The sequence below is a fragment of the Glandiceps talaboti genome, chromosome 10, assembly GCF_964340395.1.
Source record: "Glandiceps talaboti chromosome 10, keGlaTala1.1, whole genome shotgun sequence".
NCBI lineage: Eukaryota > Metazoa > Hemichordata > Enteropneusta > Spengelidae > Glandiceps > Glandiceps talaboti.
The window spans coordinates 9,036,519-9,057,343 of NC_135558.1; the positions used below are offsets into that span (position 1 = coordinate 9,036,519).

General features: G+C 36.1%; 3 protein-coding genes across 3 annotated transcripts in view; 1 reads left to right on the forward strand and 2 right to left on the reverse strand.

Moving 5' to 3' along the window:
- Nucleotides 1–188: 188 nt before the first annotated feature.
- On the reverse strand, nt 189–5,053 carry LOC144441092 (STING ER exit protein-like). The gene is made up of 7 exons (XM_078130621.1): nt 4,834–5,053; nt 4,014–4,128; nt 3,535–3,576; nt 2,905–3,049; nt 2,212–2,301; nt 1,515–1,607; nt 189–1,198 (listed from the first exon to the last, which is right to left on the reverse strand). The coding sequence occupies exons 1-7, from the start codon at nt 4,952–4,954 to the stop codon at nt 1,145–1,147; spliced, it is 660 nt and encodes a 219-aa protein (XP_077986747.1). The 5' UTR covers nt 4,955–5,053; the 3' UTR covers nt 189–1,144.
- A 270-nt stretch (nt 5,054–5,323) lies between these two features.
- On the forward strand, nt 5,324–10,587 carry LOC144440922 (cyclin-dependent kinase 9-like). Its single transcript, XM_078130387.1, has 4 exons — nt 5,324–5,478; nt 6,330–6,411; nt 6,745–6,835; nt 7,185–10,587. The coding sequence occupies exons 1-4, from the start codon at nt 5,384–5,386 to the stop codon at nt 8,045–8,047; spliced, it is 1,131 nt and encodes a 376-aa protein (XP_077986513.1). The 5' UTR covers nt 5,324–5,383; the 3' UTR covers nt 8,048–10,587.
- A 4,850-nt stretch (nt 10,588–15,437) lies between these two features.
- Nucleotides 15,438–20,825, reverse strand: part of LOC144440913 (uncharacterized) — a 41,105-nt gene continuing 35,717 nt past the window's right edge. Inside the window, exon 16 of the mRNA XM_078130370.1 lies at nt 15,438–19,834. Coding sequence (XP_077986496.1) covers nt 19,807–19,834 — 28 coding nt within the window. The 3' untranslated portion in view covers nt 15,438–19,806. The remainder of the gene's footprint in view (nt 19,835–20,825) is intronic.

Here is a 20,825-nt window from a genome sequence, read left to right on the forward strand (position 1 = left end):
GTTGTCAGGGAACACAAAGGAGGGTGGGTGGGAGTGGGTGGGGTGGGGGCTGTGAAGCAATGAATACATTGCCACTGATTGGCAAACATAACTATTATCACAGAAATCTGGCTAGTATTCTGGAAAAAAAAAATTCTTTTATTGCTCACATGCTGGGAATTGTGCATTCCAGCATAGCCCCCACATGGTGAACGGTTACATAATAGAAGTGAGATTTTTTATGATTTTCAAAACACATAGCTTTATTTTATTTTATTTTTTTTATTTCAAACCTGTACACTAAAGTGATCAAATGCAGCAATAGTACTCTAGTGATAAATAACACTGGTATATCTAGTACAACCCATAACACTGAAGTAAAACACTTGTCATGCTCATTTTATAGCATTCATATCAAGTGTAAAAAGTATACTCTTTCAATTGGTTTATTTACAAGACCAACTTAGTAGTATTCAGTCTAGTCATTGACTATTTACTTGCTTTACTGTTAACATTGCTTACAGATTCAAAGATTACATTAAGAGACATCATATACTGGGCTGATAATTAAAACTATTCAAATAGTATACTTTTACACTTGATATGGATGCTATAAATGATTGTGACAAATCATGCAAACATTTTACTTGAGTGTTACAGAGTTGTTAATATTTCAGTCTACAGCACAAAGACAGTCAGCTTCTAAACACAGTAATGACTGCTGAATTTGAACTATGTCTGATTACTTTACAATTGTAAAAGTCAATGGCAATAGTTAGGAATACAATGATAACATAAAACACTGCAGAGAAAGTTTAACATAGTGAAGCAGATGGAAGTATTATTTTCCAGTATGTGTCCTGCCAGCAATACTGCATTTACTATTGGTATGGTTTTTAAAACAAATTCAAATTTACATTAAAAAACAACTTTTTGTTGTACAAATATGTAGTCATTTAGATGTCCTGATACATTTTACATTCAAACAATGACCTCTACAACAATCAAAACTTATTAGTCTATGAGAGTGAGATTTTTGCTTTGTCCTGGCATACTAAATATTTGTTGTACAACCATTGTTCACATTCTGCTATGCTGTCATTTATGTATCTGGTACCACTTTTTACATGTCTGTTACCAACATTCCAATGTCTGCTTCCATGGTTTACATATCTGCCAAGAGTGTACCCTTTGGTTTTTTCTTCATCTCTTCTTGTGCCTGTACAAAATTATAGAATGACATAATTATATGAGTGTCATTAGTATATTAGTATGTGTTATTTGCCAAATACTGTTCCATATCTTGTTGCAAATGGTCACTTTCTAGGGTACAGAACATGAAAACCCACCCGAGCTGAGTTAGGAGTGTTTGGGCTACATAACGTGTAAACCCAGCCTATAGCTAAGTTTGGAGTGTCTGGGGTACATAACATGTAAACCCAGTTTACCTAAGTTAGGAGTGCCTATGGGTAGGATGTCTGCATGGAAACAAGGTAAGTTACTACATGGTGCATGCATGGAAGAGTTGAACTTACCAGTTCTTGTAGTTTTCTCTTGACAACACCTTTTCTTTGTAACTGTTTCTCTATAACTCTGGCATTGCTTGCATACGAATCCGCTACTTCTCTCTGTAATGTTAACATAGCTACATTAATAGTGTGGATACCAACATGGTATTAGAGAGGTCTGAAAGATTTGATGAAGGATAGGCACTAGACAACTAGATTATAAGATTATAAACTCTACTTCTACAGATGTGAAAATAGCTTGCAGTCTCTTTGATGAGCTAAGATTAGCTATAATGTGGAATTCAGAAGATGGCCATCACACTAAGGAATCACGTGTGACAGTACACACTTGTAATTTTTTCCACACAAAATCTATAAAGCAAGTTTTGCCCAGTTCAAGACATGTTTTGGTATTTCCATGAACCTTTTTCATTACATTAGTTACTGTTAACAGACAACACTTCATCTGAATGCCTACACAATTGGGCTTGAACTACCTGTCAGTGCAAGAAAGTATTTTCAATATTACTTAAAAAGCAGATGAAAAAGTTTCCTAAATTAGGACAAATGTACATCCAACCGTGTTCTCCTGATGATCACTTTGATATGCCATTGACACAAGTGATTTTATGAAAGGTGAAAAAAAGTAATCTAACCTATATGTAACCATTATTCATTCTTACTGTTATTTCTTTAGTTGATTTTATATTATTGGGATACTTACAGCTTCTATTTCTTCTTCCTCTTCATCTACTGTTGACACGGTAACAGAACTAAATTTACCCATTTCCTTGGTTCTTTTCGTCCTAATGACCTGTGGGGATTGAAGTATGTACAACATGGAATGTATTTATGAATAGAAATACGCACTCGACTTTGTCACATGTCAATGTCCAACACACAAGTGGATCTTTTGGTCAGTTGGTGGAGTCATGATGTTATTATGTGTAGAAAATGAGTAGTTGGCTTGCAATCTGTGCATCAAAGGTTGGTTTGATCTTCAATGTGCCTGTTTGTATCTGATTTATTGGTTAATGTTCTTGGGTAAAATTTGAAGGACTGTGTATGACGCAGTTTATCCTGCAGTGGAAACAGATACCCACTAGGCCTTGGTGGTAATGAAACACATTACAATGTAATTTGATGGGCTGAGTCACAATGGCAACAAGGATTGTACACATACATGTATATGCTCAATGGAGCTTTACACAACTAAGTAGACATTTCCAAACACGCTATACTGACTAGTGGTAAATCATAACATGTCACCCCCACCCCAAGCCAGGACATTAATGAGTAATGGGGTACACATATTTCATGGAAATAAAAGGAATTAATTCATGTATAGAGACTATACAAATATACAATTTTCCTGCAAATCTACAAGGAGGGAACTATATAATACAGGATTTATTACCTTCTTGGGTGCTTCTGTTTGTGCTTGTGCTAAAATATTAGTGGTTTTCACAGGACCTTCTCCAGCTTTAAAAACTGCACCTGCCACAATGAATGTTATGTTATTCTCTTTTTCTGAATGTCGATAAAATAGAAACAAACCACACCTGTAGAGAAAATGAAAAGTAACATACAATTTATTTTATTTCGTGATTAAAACAAAGTCTCATATGCAGAGACTTGTGAGTAGATGTCTACAATGCATGAACTGTCAAAGAAGTTCCTTGATATAATGAGAGGGATTCCTTGTGTATGGAAACACTTAAAACAAAACTGAGGACAAAGCTATGAGTGTGTTATACTGGGTATACATGTACAGTGTCTTCTCACTAAACCATACTCAAACTTCAAAGTGAACAAAAGCAAACACGTGAAGTACCCAGTAGGTTCTATCTTCCTTCACATAGTCTTAACACAAACACTGACCTTGATACATGAAATTTACTGGTACATGAAAAGGTAAGCTATTAATCAAACTTTGGTCAACTTGAAATAGTCACACACTTGTATTCCTCTAAGTTAGTTTACAACTTTTCATTTATAAGTATGACTACTGCTACATCATGTTGGAGTACATGTATTTATTACTTACTTTTTACATTTCCTTCGGAACTGTCTTTCAACTCCTTCTGGCCTGTAGAATTGAACAACAAAAAATGTACATGAACACACTCAATAGAGTATAAAATGAAAACAACTAACATATACTACTTGTGTCTGTCATGCACCAGAGTTGTGTAAGTGGTGTGTGTGTGTGTGTTAACAGGGTGGGGGGGGGGGGTGTTCTTAAAATTCACCACCAGTAAAACACTGATAAATTGTCCTATGTGGAAGTGTCTACAAGGGACAATATTTATCTGTGCAGTGTACAGGCAATCATTCCATTTTTCTCACCATTGTTTAGAAAAGTCCCACAGTGTATACATGTAGATCCTATTATCAGTGTGAACTTAGACCACATACATATAGTGGTCTGAGGTGTGAATGAAGAGAATCCTTGGCAATCATCACTTACATCGACCTACGAAAGTTGACATTGCAAGTAGGGTTATCAACATTATCTCTAGTTACCTTCTGAGGTGAATTGTTTCATCAAGTTCACATGTAAGTTTATGTGCATGTTTGCTGCCATCTATAACTCTAGCACCGTCTCTCTTCCTCAATGGCAGTTTATCAAGTGTGCAGTCTGCAATGAGAATACAAACACTGTTTTACATACAAGTACAATGTTCGTCCTATTCCTAGACATTCACTTACAATATTTACATTCTACAACAAACCAAAAGTTTGTACATCTGATATCAAAATCCCCCATGATTTCTACTTTATTTTACTTGTGGCACCAAGAAGTATTTCGGTTCATAGTCGATAATCTACTCTTGTTCTGCTTGGTAAAGAATGGAGGGAAAATAATCTTATGGAGTCTGAAAAGGTACCAGAAAAATATTAGCAAAATGAAATGTGTCACCTTTGGAATTACTTGAATGATGTACAATACATTGTTGCAGGCCACATATAAAGCCAAATGCAAAATCAATATACATGTACTTCACAACCCCCCGCCCCCGAATGTCAGGAGGCAAACATCGAACACCATAGCCTGAGAGATCCATCTGTTGTTTCTGCGTATGTAATATGCTTTACCCATGGATCTATTATTATTGCCTTTCAGACTACATTGTACTAACACCCCACTCCCGAGCTGCAATAATTGTAGCGTTTGTTGTGCTTTTTAGGTTTTTTTCTTGTTTTTAGCACACGCTACATTTATTGCAGCCATCCCCTACCACTATTCTGTGTGTATGGAGGAGGGCGGCTGGATTCCGAAACATTGGGATCGAAACGAGTTATTCGAAACGAGAGATAGTGCTTGACATGTTTACAAACTTACCAAGGATAAGGACCATTTGTCCACACAGGCAGTAATAAACATGTAATGGTTTAGCTTCATCGTACTCTTCTTTGTCTCTCGTGTCGGAACACACAACACTTCTAGATATAACCTTTGGCATATCTGACTTCCTTGACGTTCTAGTATTGACAAATAATTAGCAATTTCGCCTGAAAAACAGACAAGCTTGATTTCCGGGAATTACGTTGTGAAAACGTCATCAATACATGCGTACCTTTTAAGCACCTCTCAAGTCTACGTTAGTTAATAAGATGGCAATGAATTGTGATCCATTCATTTCGAAAACATTAAAAAATTTCAAATTCTTTTCTGTATATTTTATGAAATTGAGTATGAGAGATAATTTAATTACTTTCTGGTTCAAACTTGTATATTATAGATCTGTAAATAGATAGTTGGTATCGGCACCGACGAGCTCTCTCTATTAGTTTCTGTTGGGCTAGAGGGTCAGATCTGACGTCAAAGGTCACAGATAAATGCTGACTGAAGCACTCTTTCTCCGTCAAGTTATCTGTAAATTATCGTCAAAATGAATCCCCAAATAATGGAAAATTTGGAATTTCCGTACTGCGATGAAGTTCTTAAGTACGAGAAGCTAGCAAAAATTGGACAAGGAACGTTTGGGTAAGTGTCCATGGGATGAAATCGAACAATGACTTTGATACTACATTGTTATGCGTTTCGTCAGACATATCATGGGTTTTCCACAAATTTAATTGTTTTTTTATCCACAAATATATTTCATGGTACAGATTCCTCGGCGTATCTAGTATCAAAGACGTGAAATCTATCAGTATTAGAATGAAATGTCAAATTATCCCGCAGTTGCGGGGGGGGGGGGGGGGGGGGGGCTCTGCATTAATTATGATGGTAGTGATGATAATGTTGTTGATGATGATGATGGTAATGATGGTGATGATTGTGATGATGATGAGGAGGTGATGATTGTGATGATGATGATGATGATGAGGTGATGGTGATGGTGATGACGAAGATGATGAATGATGAATGATGGTGATGGTGGTGATGATGATGATGATGGTGGTGGTGGTGGTGGTGGTGGTGGTGGTGGTGGTGGTGGTGGTCACCATCTACAACAGATTTATACATTCAACTTTAAAGTGTGTATGGGTGTGTATCACTGTGAGGAGGGGAGTGGTGTTGTATACCTGCCTGTAGTAAAACATTCATGCAATTAGTACCAACTACATGTAGTACAAGTCATGTTTGCCACACTTTTTACAGTAGCCGCTCAGTCAAATCACTTGTGTACACCAAAATATTGGAATGTGAATGCTAAATCCAAGTTAAGAAGTAGAGACAAACTGTTGTGTTGTTGTTGTTGTTGTTGTTGTTGTTGTTGTTGTTGTTGTTGTTGTTGGTGGTGGTGGTGGTGGTGGTGGTGGTGGTGGTGTTACACATGACTGTGTTGTTTTTATGCTCCCTTCCTGTAATTTAGTATTTTCTACAAATAGGGAAGTGTTCAAGGCCAGAAATAGAAGGACCAAGAATGTAGTAGCTCTGAAAAAAGTACTGATGGAAAATGAGAAAGAAGGGGTAAGTAATGTTTAGATGTTATTATTACACATCACAATGTTATTGGATTTTACAATGAAGGGTTAGTATAAATCCTGCATGGCTAGCAGGAGTTTTGATATACACTGTACATCCTTTGTAGTGAGTGTATACTCAATGGAAACAGGGATTTTGAAACTACATGACAAAAGTGTCTTTATTTTAACATTGCAACTTCTGGCATTTGTGCCAAATGGTTGATGACAAAATATGTAATTGGTGGTTTGATTGTCAACTAGAACGTTATGTACATGTTGTGGAGGAAATGAATGTGGTTAAAATAATAACCAGTTTGTGGTATTTATTTCATTCTAGTTTCCCATTACTGCACTGAGGGAGATTAGAATCTTACAGTTACTTCGCCATGAAAATGTCGTCAGTTTACTAGAAATCTGTCGTACCAAAGGTAAGTCTAGTATCAAATTTGAACATCTTATCACTTACTCACAAAAATAACTTCCACAGTTGTCGAGTGTCGCCAGTTCAGCAATTGTCTAAAAAGCAATCTTGTCTAGCAGAAATAAGTCCAGAACAAGTTTGCAGAATTGAATTTCTGTCATTACTGTATGTATAACAATTTTAAAAACAGTCATATTGTAACCAAGGCAAATTCACCAAGCAAAGGGTGTGCAGTTTATTGCTAATTTATTTGGTATGGTCAGTTGTGCTACAATGCCATTTGCACAATTTATGTTATAAAATTACATGGAGCATTTGTTCTTCTGTATATTCATATTTATTTTCCGTTCTTACAGCGACCCAATTCAACAGATACAAAGGGAGTGTCTTCCTGGTCTTTGAGTTTTGTGAGCATGACTTGGCGGGACTTCTCAGCAACCCTCAAGTGAAATTTAACCTAGGAGAAATCAAGGAAGCCATGAGAATGCTGTTGAATGCCTTGTATTACATTCATTGCAATAAAGTATTACACAGAGACATGAAAGCTGCCAATATACTTATCACCAAGAATGGCGTGCTCAAACTAGCAGACTTTGGTCTAGCAAGAGCTTTCAGTAATGCTAAGCAAGGATCAGGGAACAGATATACAAATCGGGTGGTCACCTTATGGTATCGACCACCCGAGTTGCTACTAGGAGAAAGAAACTATGGTCCTGAAATAGATCTGTGGGGAGCAGGGTGTATTATGGCGGAGATGTGGACACGTAGTCCCATCATGCAGGGAAACACAGAACAACATCAACTGACTCTTATATCTCATCTGTGTGGAACAATATCACCTGAAGTGTGGCCAGGTGTGGAGAAAATGGAACTATACAACAAATTAGAGCTACCCAAGAACCAGAAAAAGAGAGTGAAGGAACGACTCAAAGCTTACGTCAAGGATCAGTATGCATTGGATATGATTGACAGATTGCTGACTTTGGATCCATCGCAACGATTGGACAGTGATTCGGCATTGAACCATGATATGTTCTGGAGTGATCCAATGCCATGTAGTCTTGCTAAGATGTTGTCCACACACAACCAGTCAATGTTTGAGTATCTAGCGCCACCACGGCGACGATACCAAGGAGGGGCACAGGCTGCACCACCAGCTGCACCACAACCAGCTAGACCAAGCACTACAACAGAAGCTGCTTTTGATAGAGTGTTTTAAATACACTGCTGAATGGGGAACTCAGACTATGGATTATCTAGAGATGTGATAGATACTCGACTGATGGAGCTAGTCAAGTAACAGACACCAAGCAATAGTCCTCTATATCATATGATCTAATATCAACAAAATCTGCTTTCATACTGTCAACCCAATCCTATGATGTCTGAGTTTCCCCACATGATTAACTTACTATATGTATACGCATTCACCATATTACAGCATTATGAAAACAGGGTTTTTCCCAGGGCTTCATAGCTTTTATAGAGTAGTGGAATCAACCTCATATTCATGCTAATAGTCAGGGTTTTCCCCAGGGCATTTTAGAGTAGTGGGATCAACCCATGATTTTTGTTGATAATCAGTGTTCTATCCTGGTCTGTGTGATTTCACCTAGTAATCAGGGTTTCATTCAAGCTGTATAGAAGAGTGTTCCACCCAATGATTTCACCTAATAATCAGGGTTCTACCTAAGCTTGTAATAGAGCAATGTGTTCCACCCCAATGATTTCATAAAAGTAATAAGGGGCTCCCCTGGGGTTTATAGAGCAATGGGTTCCACCCAATGCTTTATGCTAGTACTTTATACATGTAGAATAGTGGATTCCACCTAATTCTTTATGCTAGTAATCAGGGTTCTCCCCAGGGCATTATAGACAGGTGGGTTCCACCAAGTGATTTCACGTAGTAATCGGGGCTCCTCCCAGTACTTTATACATGTAGAATAGTGGATTCCACCAAATTCTTTATGCTAGTAATCAGGTTTCTCCCCAGGGCTTTACAGACTGGTGGGTTCCATCCTACGATTTCACATAGTAATCAGGGGTCTCTCCAGGCCTTTATAGAGTGGTTGATTCCACCCAGTGATTTCACGTATTAATCAGGGTTCCTCCCAGTACTTTATAGAGTAGTGGGTTCCACCAAATGCTTTATGCTAGTAATCAGGGTTCTCCCCAGGGCTTTACAGACTGGTGGGTTCCATCCTATGATTGCACATAGTAATCAGGGGTCTCCCCAGGGCAATGGGTTCCGCCCAACGCTTTATACTTAGCTAGTAATCTGGGTTGTCCCCAGGGCTTTATAGAGCAATGGGTTTTCGCAATGATTTCAACTAGTATTAGTAATCAGGGTTCCACCCAGTCATGGCTTTATAGAGCATGGGTTTATCCCATGATTTATCAGGGTCCTTCCCAGGCCTGTATAGAGTAGTGGGCTTCATCGTATGATTTTACCTATCAGTTGGGATTCTCCCAACAGTTATGAGCTGTTGGTTCCATTACTCAAGTTCTTTTAAAGAAGAGAGATGAAGTAGTAACATAAGAATACAGCAAATTTCCACAATCAGGTGATTGATTTCTGGATGGAATCTTGGAAAGTGCTGTTGACAGAGAGTTCACTACATGTATGTTGCACCGTTTTGGAGAATTTTGAGTTTAGGGGTTTGTCATGAAAGAATTTTCTTAGTCACAGAGTTCAGTGATAAGATACATGTAGTGTATAGTTACATATACCAGTACATTTTATTATGATATGTTACACATAACATTGTAGGATGTAGATATTTACAAATGCTTAGCAGTGATTAAAGTATGGTTTGAGGCTTTCTAGTCGATGCGGAAACCCCACACTATTTAAAGATTGAAATATATTGCAGGTGGGGTGAAGTGGTTTGTCAGAGAAAATAACCAAAAGTTGCTCTTTGCTTTCATGACTTGATTAATATACTAAGCAATGAATACATTAATTTGTTGGGTGGGGGTGGGGGGATGTCTTCACATAATAATACACTCGGTGAGTCATATTTGACATACAGTAACATGTAATGCATTTGAAGGATAATGTCACTAGAGGGCGTTTTTTATTGACATGGCAACCACCTTTCTGAATTGATTTAATCTAAATTAGTTCCAACATAAACAATAGAGAAGAGTGAACTTTGTAGCTGTGCATGTCATAAACAGGTTTACAAATGTAAATGACGTAATGTGCAGTATTCAAACCACGATAACTCCTCCCACTCATATCACACTATATCATGACTGTCACTAAAATGGTTCAAATGCAAAAGTTGGGAGATGATATGCTTTGGTGCTATGTTATTTATAGTTAAACCTAGATGGGAATCATACTTGGACCAGTGACTCCAGACTAACTGATTCATTTCAAATATCAAATACTTGTACTTTATCTTGATCATAGTGTAGACTTTAACTTTAAAGATACATGTATGTCATGTTGTTCAGCTCTATCAGGCTTCTAACTATACAGTTAAAGTTGATAGTGTAGCATGAATGTCGTATCTTATAGACTAGATCATAGTGCTGATGTACAGTTTTTCAATCATGACAAATATAGATACTACTAGTACTAACTCAATTGTTATTCACATAAATGAAGCGTGCAAGCATGTACATGTACTTGATTGGAGTAAAGGAATCATGTGCAGATTCAATTATTTTATATTTTACTTTTTGTACAAGCCATGTACAAGATATGTATAACTTTGTATATGTTATGAAATAAAGTGCAATTTTTTTGCAGTGGAGCAAGAGACTGGATGTTTTTTGTGAGGAGCTGTTTAGGTTTGTTATCGTTATTAAAATGGCCAAAGACTCACTATAGGATATCAACTACAGAGCAGCAAAGCAACAGACTATAGAACATAGTTCTGAGTTTATGTTAAACATTGCAAGGCAGCATTCATGTCTGTAGAGCTTGGACATGTGATGTCAGCAGTCAATCTTACATGAAGAGTGGACAATTCTCGCTACCTGCAATACAATTCTACACATCACTGTGGAGTCAAATGGAACGAAGTCGCACGACAACGCATTCTAATGTCGACAACTACACTTCCGGTCGGCTATGCTAATACACAGGAATGTTTCTTTCCCATTTTCAGTTGTAGACATCTCTTGTAATTTTGCTCTGGAAAGATACTGTACATATGTAAATTTCCCACCTCCATAATTATATGAGCTTAAAACTTGCGTTTATCTTATTTGTTACAAATTAAACTGTTTGGAAGAAACATTCACGTGTATTGACATAGGCAACCAGAAGTGTAGGTGTGGACAAATGCAAGCGCGGTTGTGAGACTGCGTTCCATTTGACTCCTTAGCGATGCATAGAATTGTATTGCAGATAGCGAGAATTGTAATTGGTTATCAATTCTGGTTGCAGTGCAGAATTTCCAAACTATTTGTACAGTGTAGCAAAAACTTTGTGTACTACCACTATTTTAATACAAGACAAAAAGGACTCCCCCTCTTCAATGCGATTAGTGTTTTTTACACCACTTGAAATAGTACTATTGATGTGTACGTTATTGTAATATGTAGCCAATGAACTACTTGCCTTGATAAATGAGGTGTGTGTGTGTGTGTAGTTGAGAAATTGTTCAAATCAAGTGTCACACCACAGGTCTGGAAATGAGGTCTAAAAGATGATTTTTGTAATTCTTAATACTCAACAATACATGATAGATGGGTTTGGTATTTGGTAACGATGTTCCTATGGGTGTCTGGATGATGAATTATTCAAGGGATTTGCAATTTCAGGTGAAATGTTTTGAGAGTTGGTAACACACACACGCACATAATGACAGCTAAAAACCAAAGACTTTAGACAACAATTGAACTTCATTCCATAAATTTTATTCCACAAATACTGTAGAAGATACTCTAATATCTCGACAACGAAACATACAGCCCAACTGTACAAAATGAATGAAACACCGTTTGCATGATATGCGTCAAAATTTACACACGAGCTTTACAAAACATATACACAGAATATCCATTAGTCCTCTTGAGCAAGTGGAATAGTTTTCCAATATAAATTACTAATTTTACACTTTCATAAAATAAAATTAATAACTAGCTTGGCTGTTCAAAAATTACAATATTAATTCTATCATTGCTCAAGAAATATTAATGACAAAAAGATAAAATTCTTGACGATTTTTTTCTAGTTGTGACTTGCTTTACAAAATAAGTGTACCTACACTCTTTACTTTCAGAAAGGGAGAAATGTTTACTATTTCTTAATTAAGAGTCGTAGAATTCTAATGACAAAAGCAGAAAGTTTTGCTTCCAACCCTTCCCCACCCATGACCTGCATAGTGGATTATTCCTCTAATTGATTAGAAATGGGACAAACTAAAAGTCCCAATGGAAAGGGGGTGACAGACATGTACAATTAATAAATAATTCGCCAGATTGCTTTTCTATATTCTAGTATTCGCTCACTTCTATGTACGACAATATTTCCATCAATATGACATTTCAAAAATTTTTGAACATTTTCTTAGGTTATTGTTAATCTAGCAGTGAAGTAAGATTTGTTGAAAGACAAACAGGAATGCAACATTTATATATTAGTCTTCATATACATGCATAGTGAAAATTATTTTCATTGAATGCCTATCGAAACATTAGATACAGATTACAATAATCACAATAGCTTGTAAAATGTAACAGCCAATCAGAAACCATATGCAAATTTATGTAAATTTAGTCTTGTGCATAGTTATAAGATTGCCTACCTGAGAAATTGGAGTCAGGAAGTATTATTTTGTTTAATAAGTTTTTAGATTGCAGCTAAAATCAAATTCAGTACACAGTTTCGTGAAATTATTTACAAACTACTACAAAAGTGACTGTTGGACTACTTGGGGAGGTTCAACTTTCAGAGAGCACAGCTGAACGTACTAGTAGCTGTTCTCAGTGCTTGGGGATTTGGTAAAATTTCCAATTGAAACCACACTTTGTACAAAGAATTCTTTAATCACAGAAGAATCCTAAATGACGTACATTTTCTACCAACATGTATTTACAACTATACCAGGTATGATTTCCGTGTTATAACGCTGTCATCAAATTTATTTGAATATACAAGCACAGATTGTTCAAATCTTGAGTTGTACTAAGTGCACACTATGTGGTTTCAACTGGAATGGTTTTACTGTAGTTGCCAGTATAACCTACAGGGACATTATACAAGCTTCTACGCATCAATTGCCTTGGAAATCTTGGCCGAAAGGAGTAGGGAGTGACTTTTTTTATGCCAACACTGTAGGAGTTTGGGATGTTTAATATTTAGCAATGGTGTCACTCAGTGTATGCAAAAAATGTGCCATAAAATTTCTAGAAACAGGCGAAGTATTCACATGAGGTGAATTGATTAGTATCAATACAAATGAGGAAGGCCCATCATATAAGGACTTCTCAGTCATTTGTTAATATCCATCAAAACTGCCTTCATTTTTGTTCACTCCAGGTGTGACGTCAGAGTCTATGTTTCAATATTTGTACATATATAGACAAAGCCCTTCCTGTTCCTAGTATCTGCAGTCCCATCTTCACCTGTATGTCAAAGTCTGTGAGAGGTTTGTGTGGAATTAAAATAGAAGAAAATCCCCTTTGATAATTTCTGACGGTCTATTTATAAGAGATATAGCAATGTGAAGTCACTGATCATATATCTACTCAGTGTGCATTGCTGTGCTGGAATCCCATCAAAATTGGGAACACTGGCCGATGTTTATCAAAGATTGCAAATTCCGAACGCAAAGTCAACCATGTCCATGCACATATATGAACAAAGTAGACACACCGAGAAGTATACACACATTGTTCCAACAAATCTGATTAAAATCTGATGCAGGAATATGGCTTGGTTTCAATATTTACAATTTTATTTCCTTTCTATACTGTTATTTGTTTTCAGTTTTGTTGTTCCAGGAGTGAGACACTATCATTCATAGAAGAACAAAATCGAAAACAAATGACAGTGTGTGAAGGAAACAGAGGTAAATAAATCAATCGAAGCATATTCCTACATCAGATTTCATTCAGACTGTGCTTCAACAAACTGTCGGTGAACACGTTCCAAAAAAACCACATACGTGTAAATGTCATTAAACTGGCAAATTGAATGTAAAGGAAGTGTAAGATATTATATTGGTTCTACCCACACACACTGAAATGAAAGTCAAGTATTTACATAGTCTATATAAAATTTAGACTACAAGATACTGTGGTTGGTGGCGCTATACGCTATACTCAGTTTGGGTATAGTTTATAAAAGTACCATCAACAGTGGCACCTTAGTGTACATACTAATCTAATTGCATAAATTATGTCTGATATGCTATGACTTAGTCTAGTTCCTGACGACTGTGTTCTGATTTTACACTATGTTATCTTCACATGTTAGTAATGTGTGAAGATAATGTAGTGTAAAATCAGAACTGTATGGTTGTCAGGAGCTAGACTAGCTACAACTCTTTCTGCCTTCACTTTCCGGAATAATTCTCGCATCTAGTCAGAATAGACTTGTTCCCATTTACATGATGCAAAGATGTCCTCTTTGTATTAAAATCTTAAAGGGGCAAGTCAGAGGTCATAGTAATGTTATAGTTTCACAGACAAAGGAAGCTTCTTTGTCTGCCATAGTGTATGAAGAGTGATGTCACGTAAATATAATAACTGTAATGAAATGTAATGTCATAACATTCATTACCATATTTGCTAATAATGAACACTTTTGAGGATGCACTGAGGATAGCAAGAGTTGAAATTTATGACATACAAACAGGTAAAAGTATAGTATAGATGTAGAGAAACATAGTAACAGACTGTCTCCTGGCTCTGTTATACTGTCATAGAAGAAGTACACATATATGCATCATGTATTAGGGAAACAAACTTATAAAATAGATTTTCATCAACGTTAGGTATCATAGCAGTGTTCTCCCTGGGCAAAGTAAGAAGACACAAACCCGCTACAATTCTTGTTATCAAAATTTAAATCACTCCAAATGCTTTGGTTTTGTCAAAAATAGAACGAAAATGGGCTCAAGATCCCAGCAGCCCTCTCCTTGGTCTTAAACATGCAACTTGAGAGTTACCTGTCTTTGACCCCATCTGTGAAAATATGCTAGGGAGAACATAGACCAACAGATTTAGTGTGGTGTACACTCCTTGAATTACTACTTGTCAACAGGAGAGTCAACATGATGAAGTTTTCAGTCTCAGGGGAAAACACTGCACTGTGACTGGGTAACTAAAAATACAGCAAGAACTGTCAAGAATTAAAGAGATAATTGAAAATGAATAACATTAGACATTGCACAAGAATGCACAGGAAAACAGGTGCAGTAGTTCTAACTCTACAGAGCTTGAGACAAGAAGTCTCGTTTACCTAAAGACTCAAATAACTTTAAAATCTTTAAATGATAACAATCTCTGCAACAGTGAAATCATCTGATTATAGTACCATTCCATCTGTTTACACCAATTTTTTGTAACAACTTTGATCTTTTATCAGAATCGTTGAAGAAAACTGCCCCCCCCCCCCCCCAAAAAAAAAAAAAAAAAGGTGTGAAAATTTGATTTTGGGTACCATCAGACGATTTCACTTACTTTACACAGAAAAAAGACAAAATCATTGCAAGGTCTGTTTTTTTTTCATTAAAAAAAAATACAGAACAGTAGAAAAGGGGGGAAATGTACATTTTAGGAAGGGGCAAGGTAAAAGTGCAAAAGTAATATACTCTTGTTAGTATTGTTTCATGAAATTGCCTATTTACAATTTTGAAAGACAGAAAAGTGGACAGTTGAAAAGAATAAGTGACTGGAAATGGAGAATACACCAGCGGTCCAGAACAAGAGAGACGTAACTCCTGTGTTGAAGGATATGAGCGATATCCTCCCTTGTTCCAGGCGATCAACATGATGTTCTGACTATACCATTGCCCCAGGGTTAATGATCAGAAATTTAAATTTGTGTTCATTGTGATTGTGAGTCAAGAATCTATTAAATACAGCAGTGTGGATTTCACAGACTAGAAATATTATCTAGCATCATATCAGAATATAAATATTGTGTCTTTATCTGTTGATATCATACAGCTTGTAATTGGAGAACTTGGGCGAATAAAGTTACATATGTCACAGGAAGTGAATTCAGAAAAGAAATAAAAACACGACAGAGTCGAGATGGGACAAGATGATGAAATCACAGTTAATTTTCTCTGGAAATATGATGTCATGTTTATATTATGAAAGACTGTCAAAATGTTTCAATAATTCTGAAACTAACATAAACTGTTGTACGAATTACAGGGTCAGCAAGGATAGTGTGGCATTGTACAGTTGTAGACATATACAAATTGTATATCTGTGATGTTTATGTCAAAGACATACTAAAACTCACTGTAGTTTCTTTGTTTTTATGTAGATACATTATATATAATTTGTCTAAATTTACAACGCAAACACCATACTATTCTTGCATGCACTGTAATCACTGTATCAAAGTTCAAGGAAAGTAATGGACATTACATGGCGGGACAATGGAATGATAACTTTTTTGTAACAGTTTGACATATCTCAACTTGTACACTTCATATCAAATCTTTTGATGTCCTTTCCAAAATAAAATTCAGGTTTTAGTTTTCTGGGTTTTTAAAATAGTAAATAGGGCTCTTTCACTCAATAAATTAAAAATTCCACTGAGAAGAACTTTAAGTTTTTCCTACGAAAGAAAATGTTAACAAACAAAATCTTTTTTGAATTTTGATACGTGGCTATGGATTAGTGATTATTTTACTAACTGCTGGTTGGCATGTGGTCATTACTTTATCAGCCAATCAGCAACCTCCTTACACATCAACAACAGATTGATGTCACCAATCAGCAACATCCTTACATATCAGCAACAGATCAATGACCACCAATCAGCAACATCCTTACACAGGTTATTAGTTGATAATCCAATCAGTAACATCCTTACATATAAACAACATCTTGACAGTCACTATAAGCCTGTATTTGATTAGTATGTACACAGAAATGTTCTACACTGCAACAAACTTCAAGAATAAAGAAAAAAATTTGCATAAAATGTAAATGTAAATACTACTTGAATAAGGAAGAGCTATATCAGTGTAGGAAGAACAGACGGAAATCAAGATTTGAAGTTTTCTGATTTCATGACTAAATCTTGTAGAAACTTACATCACTAGATTCAGGGAAATTATTAATTTTCTGTGACTGTTGGTTTATAGATAATTATTGTTCAGTTTAATTAATTTCCAAGAAAAAAAGACATAACATTTTTTTTCATATGTTGAGGTAGCATATCTGATTGAAAGGTGTGGAAATAATAATATCTAAATATTTCCCAAATTTCAAGTTTTGAAAGAAACACTGCATGTTCTGTGATCTCGGTGCCAAGGCTGGCCATGTTGACAGGACCAGTTGTGAACAAGTCATAAATACTACGTTCCCATGGTGCATAGGATATAAATAGTATGTTGCCATGGTAATTAGATTACAAATAGCATGTTGCCATGGTGATTAGGTCATGTCATGGTGATTAGGAGATAAGGGCATAAATTTCATATTGCCATGGTGATTAGTCATAGACATGTTGCCATGGTGAATAGGTATTAATGGTTACCTAGACAATGAATAACTGGCTTAGATTTCTTGCACATCCTCTTTCAGTGTGAATTATGGATGACACATAATTACAGCAACCTTGTCATGTGACTGTCACATGATACAAATACACCAATAATACGGCCAAAGATAAAGTAACATTGACAATTAAAGACACAACATTTGAAATTTAATAACATTGTATTTTTTTATATACCAGGTACACATCTTTTGGAGGATTTGTACATCATGTGCTAAATTCAATAAGATCTTGTGGTTTGTATTGCCATGACGACAGCCACTGTGATATAACAGAACATTCTTGGAGAAGAATGTCTGGCTACACCTGCAATGGTGTCAGTATACTTGACTTGCTGTACAAACGCTAACCCTCCACCAAAATTCACATAACTGAGCTTGGTTTTCGTGTGACCTGTTGGAGCTCCTTTACTAAAAGTATCCATTAAAATTGGGTGGTTGTATGTTCATATATCAATGTCCATCCATTTTTGAATCAAAATTCATATCAACTAATTCAAATTTTCGGACCTGCAACTTTTTGACTCATTTCATGTTTACAATTTCCATAAAAATAATTTCCTGTTCCTATTTTTAGAAGGGAGATCAGAGTACAGTAATTATGTTTTTATTTATTCTCTAAACATGTTTTATCTAAACTTTTCACATCATTATTAAATATAAACAAGTTTGTATGGCTTTTGAAGATGTGCCCCGTAATGAGCAATCTGATTGGCTTCAATTCAAGTGTACTTTGTATTAAGCAATCTGATTGGTTTGAAGCATGCTGTATCATGACCTCTGATTGGATACTGTATTCTAAGTCTCTTGTATCAAGTAATCTGATTGGATTTGCTGCTCTATTTAAAAATGCTTTCATTATTTTGTGAAATTGGGTTTTTAGTTTGATGTAAAATTTGACGAAAGTGCTGTGGCTGGAAACAGTCTTCTGTTACTCTAATCCAGGTGGGTGCTTGACATTGATGTGGGGGTGAGAACACAGAATCCGATGATTCTATTAAAACTTAACGAAACACTTTTTTACTTTTTTAACATGTATAAAAAAGAGAGTTTAAGTATGTCATAAATGCATAGTTCACAAGTTAACAATTTAATTTTGATGGTACAAAATTCAAAATAACTTAGTATATCCAAAAATTATTCTCAGATTTCCAAAAAAATGCACCTTAACCCCATAATACTACTACATTACAACATTTTCTGTCACTACGTTTCTTGGACCAGATATCTTGCAATAATTTGTCATTCTTTTGAGAAAAAATTCATTTTGCATCGAGATCAGGCTCAGAATGTTAAGTCGTGCCATGGATGTAAGTCAGTATATACAATCATGGATGACAGATTACAAGAAACTGATTCTCACATCACCAGCAGAATCCTTCTTTCTTAAAGTTAATCATGCATTTTAAAAATGTACAACAGATCAAAATTTACATTTGATCAATGAGCCAATCGGCATGAGTCTTTCATTTATCATATAAGCTTTGATGAGCCAATCAAGTACTTTGTATCAAAACACATCTGCTTTATAAGCCAATTGGCTGAGTGTTTAATTTACATGTACATGTATATGACATCTGTACATGGAGGTCATGTTGTTTCATTTGTAATATCTGATGCACCAATCATCTACCTTCTCTTAAAATCAAACCTCATCTGCTGTTTTCAACCAATCAACTACAGTATCTTATTTACTTCACTTGTCTGTTGCCAATAGCAACTCAGTCTTGATCTTTTCCTTATATGATAGCTCACTTGAACCAATTGAGTTCACTCTTTCATCAAGCTGACAACCTATTTTTCCTGTAAGCCAATCCCAAACTGTCTTTCATTGTACATCACAACTCATCTGTTGTCATAAGCCAATAGCATGTAGACATTATCTAGATGACAACCCAATGCCTTCCTGTAAGCCAATCATGTACAGCCTTTCATTTATATCACAACCCATATGCTGTCATAAGCCAATCATGTACAGCCTTTCATTTATATCACAACCCATATGCTGTCATAAGCCAATCATGTACAGCCTTTCATTTCTACCACAACCCATCTGCTGTCATAAGCCAATCATGTACAGCCTTTCATTTCTACCATGACCCATCAGCTGTCATAAGCCAATCATGTACAGCCTTTCATTTCTACCATAACCCACCTTCTCAGCTTGTGATTTAATTATCAATCACTTGGCTACAGTTAAGGGGTACTGCTGGGGAAGATTCTGCTGTGCTGGTAAGGCTGTGTTATTGATCTTCTTCAAAGACAAAGCTTCTACACATAAGTAGGCTTGGGGGAGTCACTATAAAAAATTACAATTTGGACAATGTTAACAATTTAGAATACTCTACTTAATGCCCCCTAGAATACTAGAGAGAGAGATTACATTTTACTGTGCTCCCATGAAAGATAGAACCCCTTAGGCTAAGAGATGAAAGTTATCATGAATGTGCTCCCTAGTGCGGTTGAAAAAATGCACTTTCTTATCTGGATTGCCGATAGTAAGAGTGGGGTGATATGAAGCAATTACAAGGCTGTCGCTGATTGGATAACATATACTTTATATGTATTCATACAGGCACAAGGTGTATTTTCCCCTGTTGTTTTCTAACCAATCAGATGGAACCTTATACAGTGCTTCATGTCATGTGATATGAGAGGCACTTGTAGTGAAATATTGGCACTCGTATGGTGTTACAGTACCATTTTGTGACTAACACTATTACCAGAAATTATAACTACCACCAGAAATTTACATGCTACTCACTAACAACCACCAGGCATTTATACAAAATCACCACCACCACCAATGAAACTTATCATTAACCACCAGATATTTACAGATGTGTGAACTACCATTACCAATGTAAAAGCTGATTACCAGCAACCAAATACTTTCAAATAAATCACAAGCAACCAGTAACTTGGAAATTAATCACATGCCAATTTAGACGAAGTGATCGACTGCAGGCCATCATGAACTCATTCAATTAATCACCAACAGCCGAGATTTCCAAAATAAATATATAAAACCATTGGCAAGCAGAAATTTCTTGATAAATTGCCAACACCAAAAATTTGCTATTAAGTTGGATCTCAATCACCAACAGTCAGAAACTTAACAATCAAGTGCAAATTATCTAACATTACGTGACACCACCAGTCACCATGACCTTGGCATGACGTACTTGGCAATTGGTTGCAAACATGTGAATTATCCAAAGCCACCTGGTGCTTACTGTCAGCTTAGCAATCAACCAATCACCATCAACAAGATAGTAAATTGGTGATTG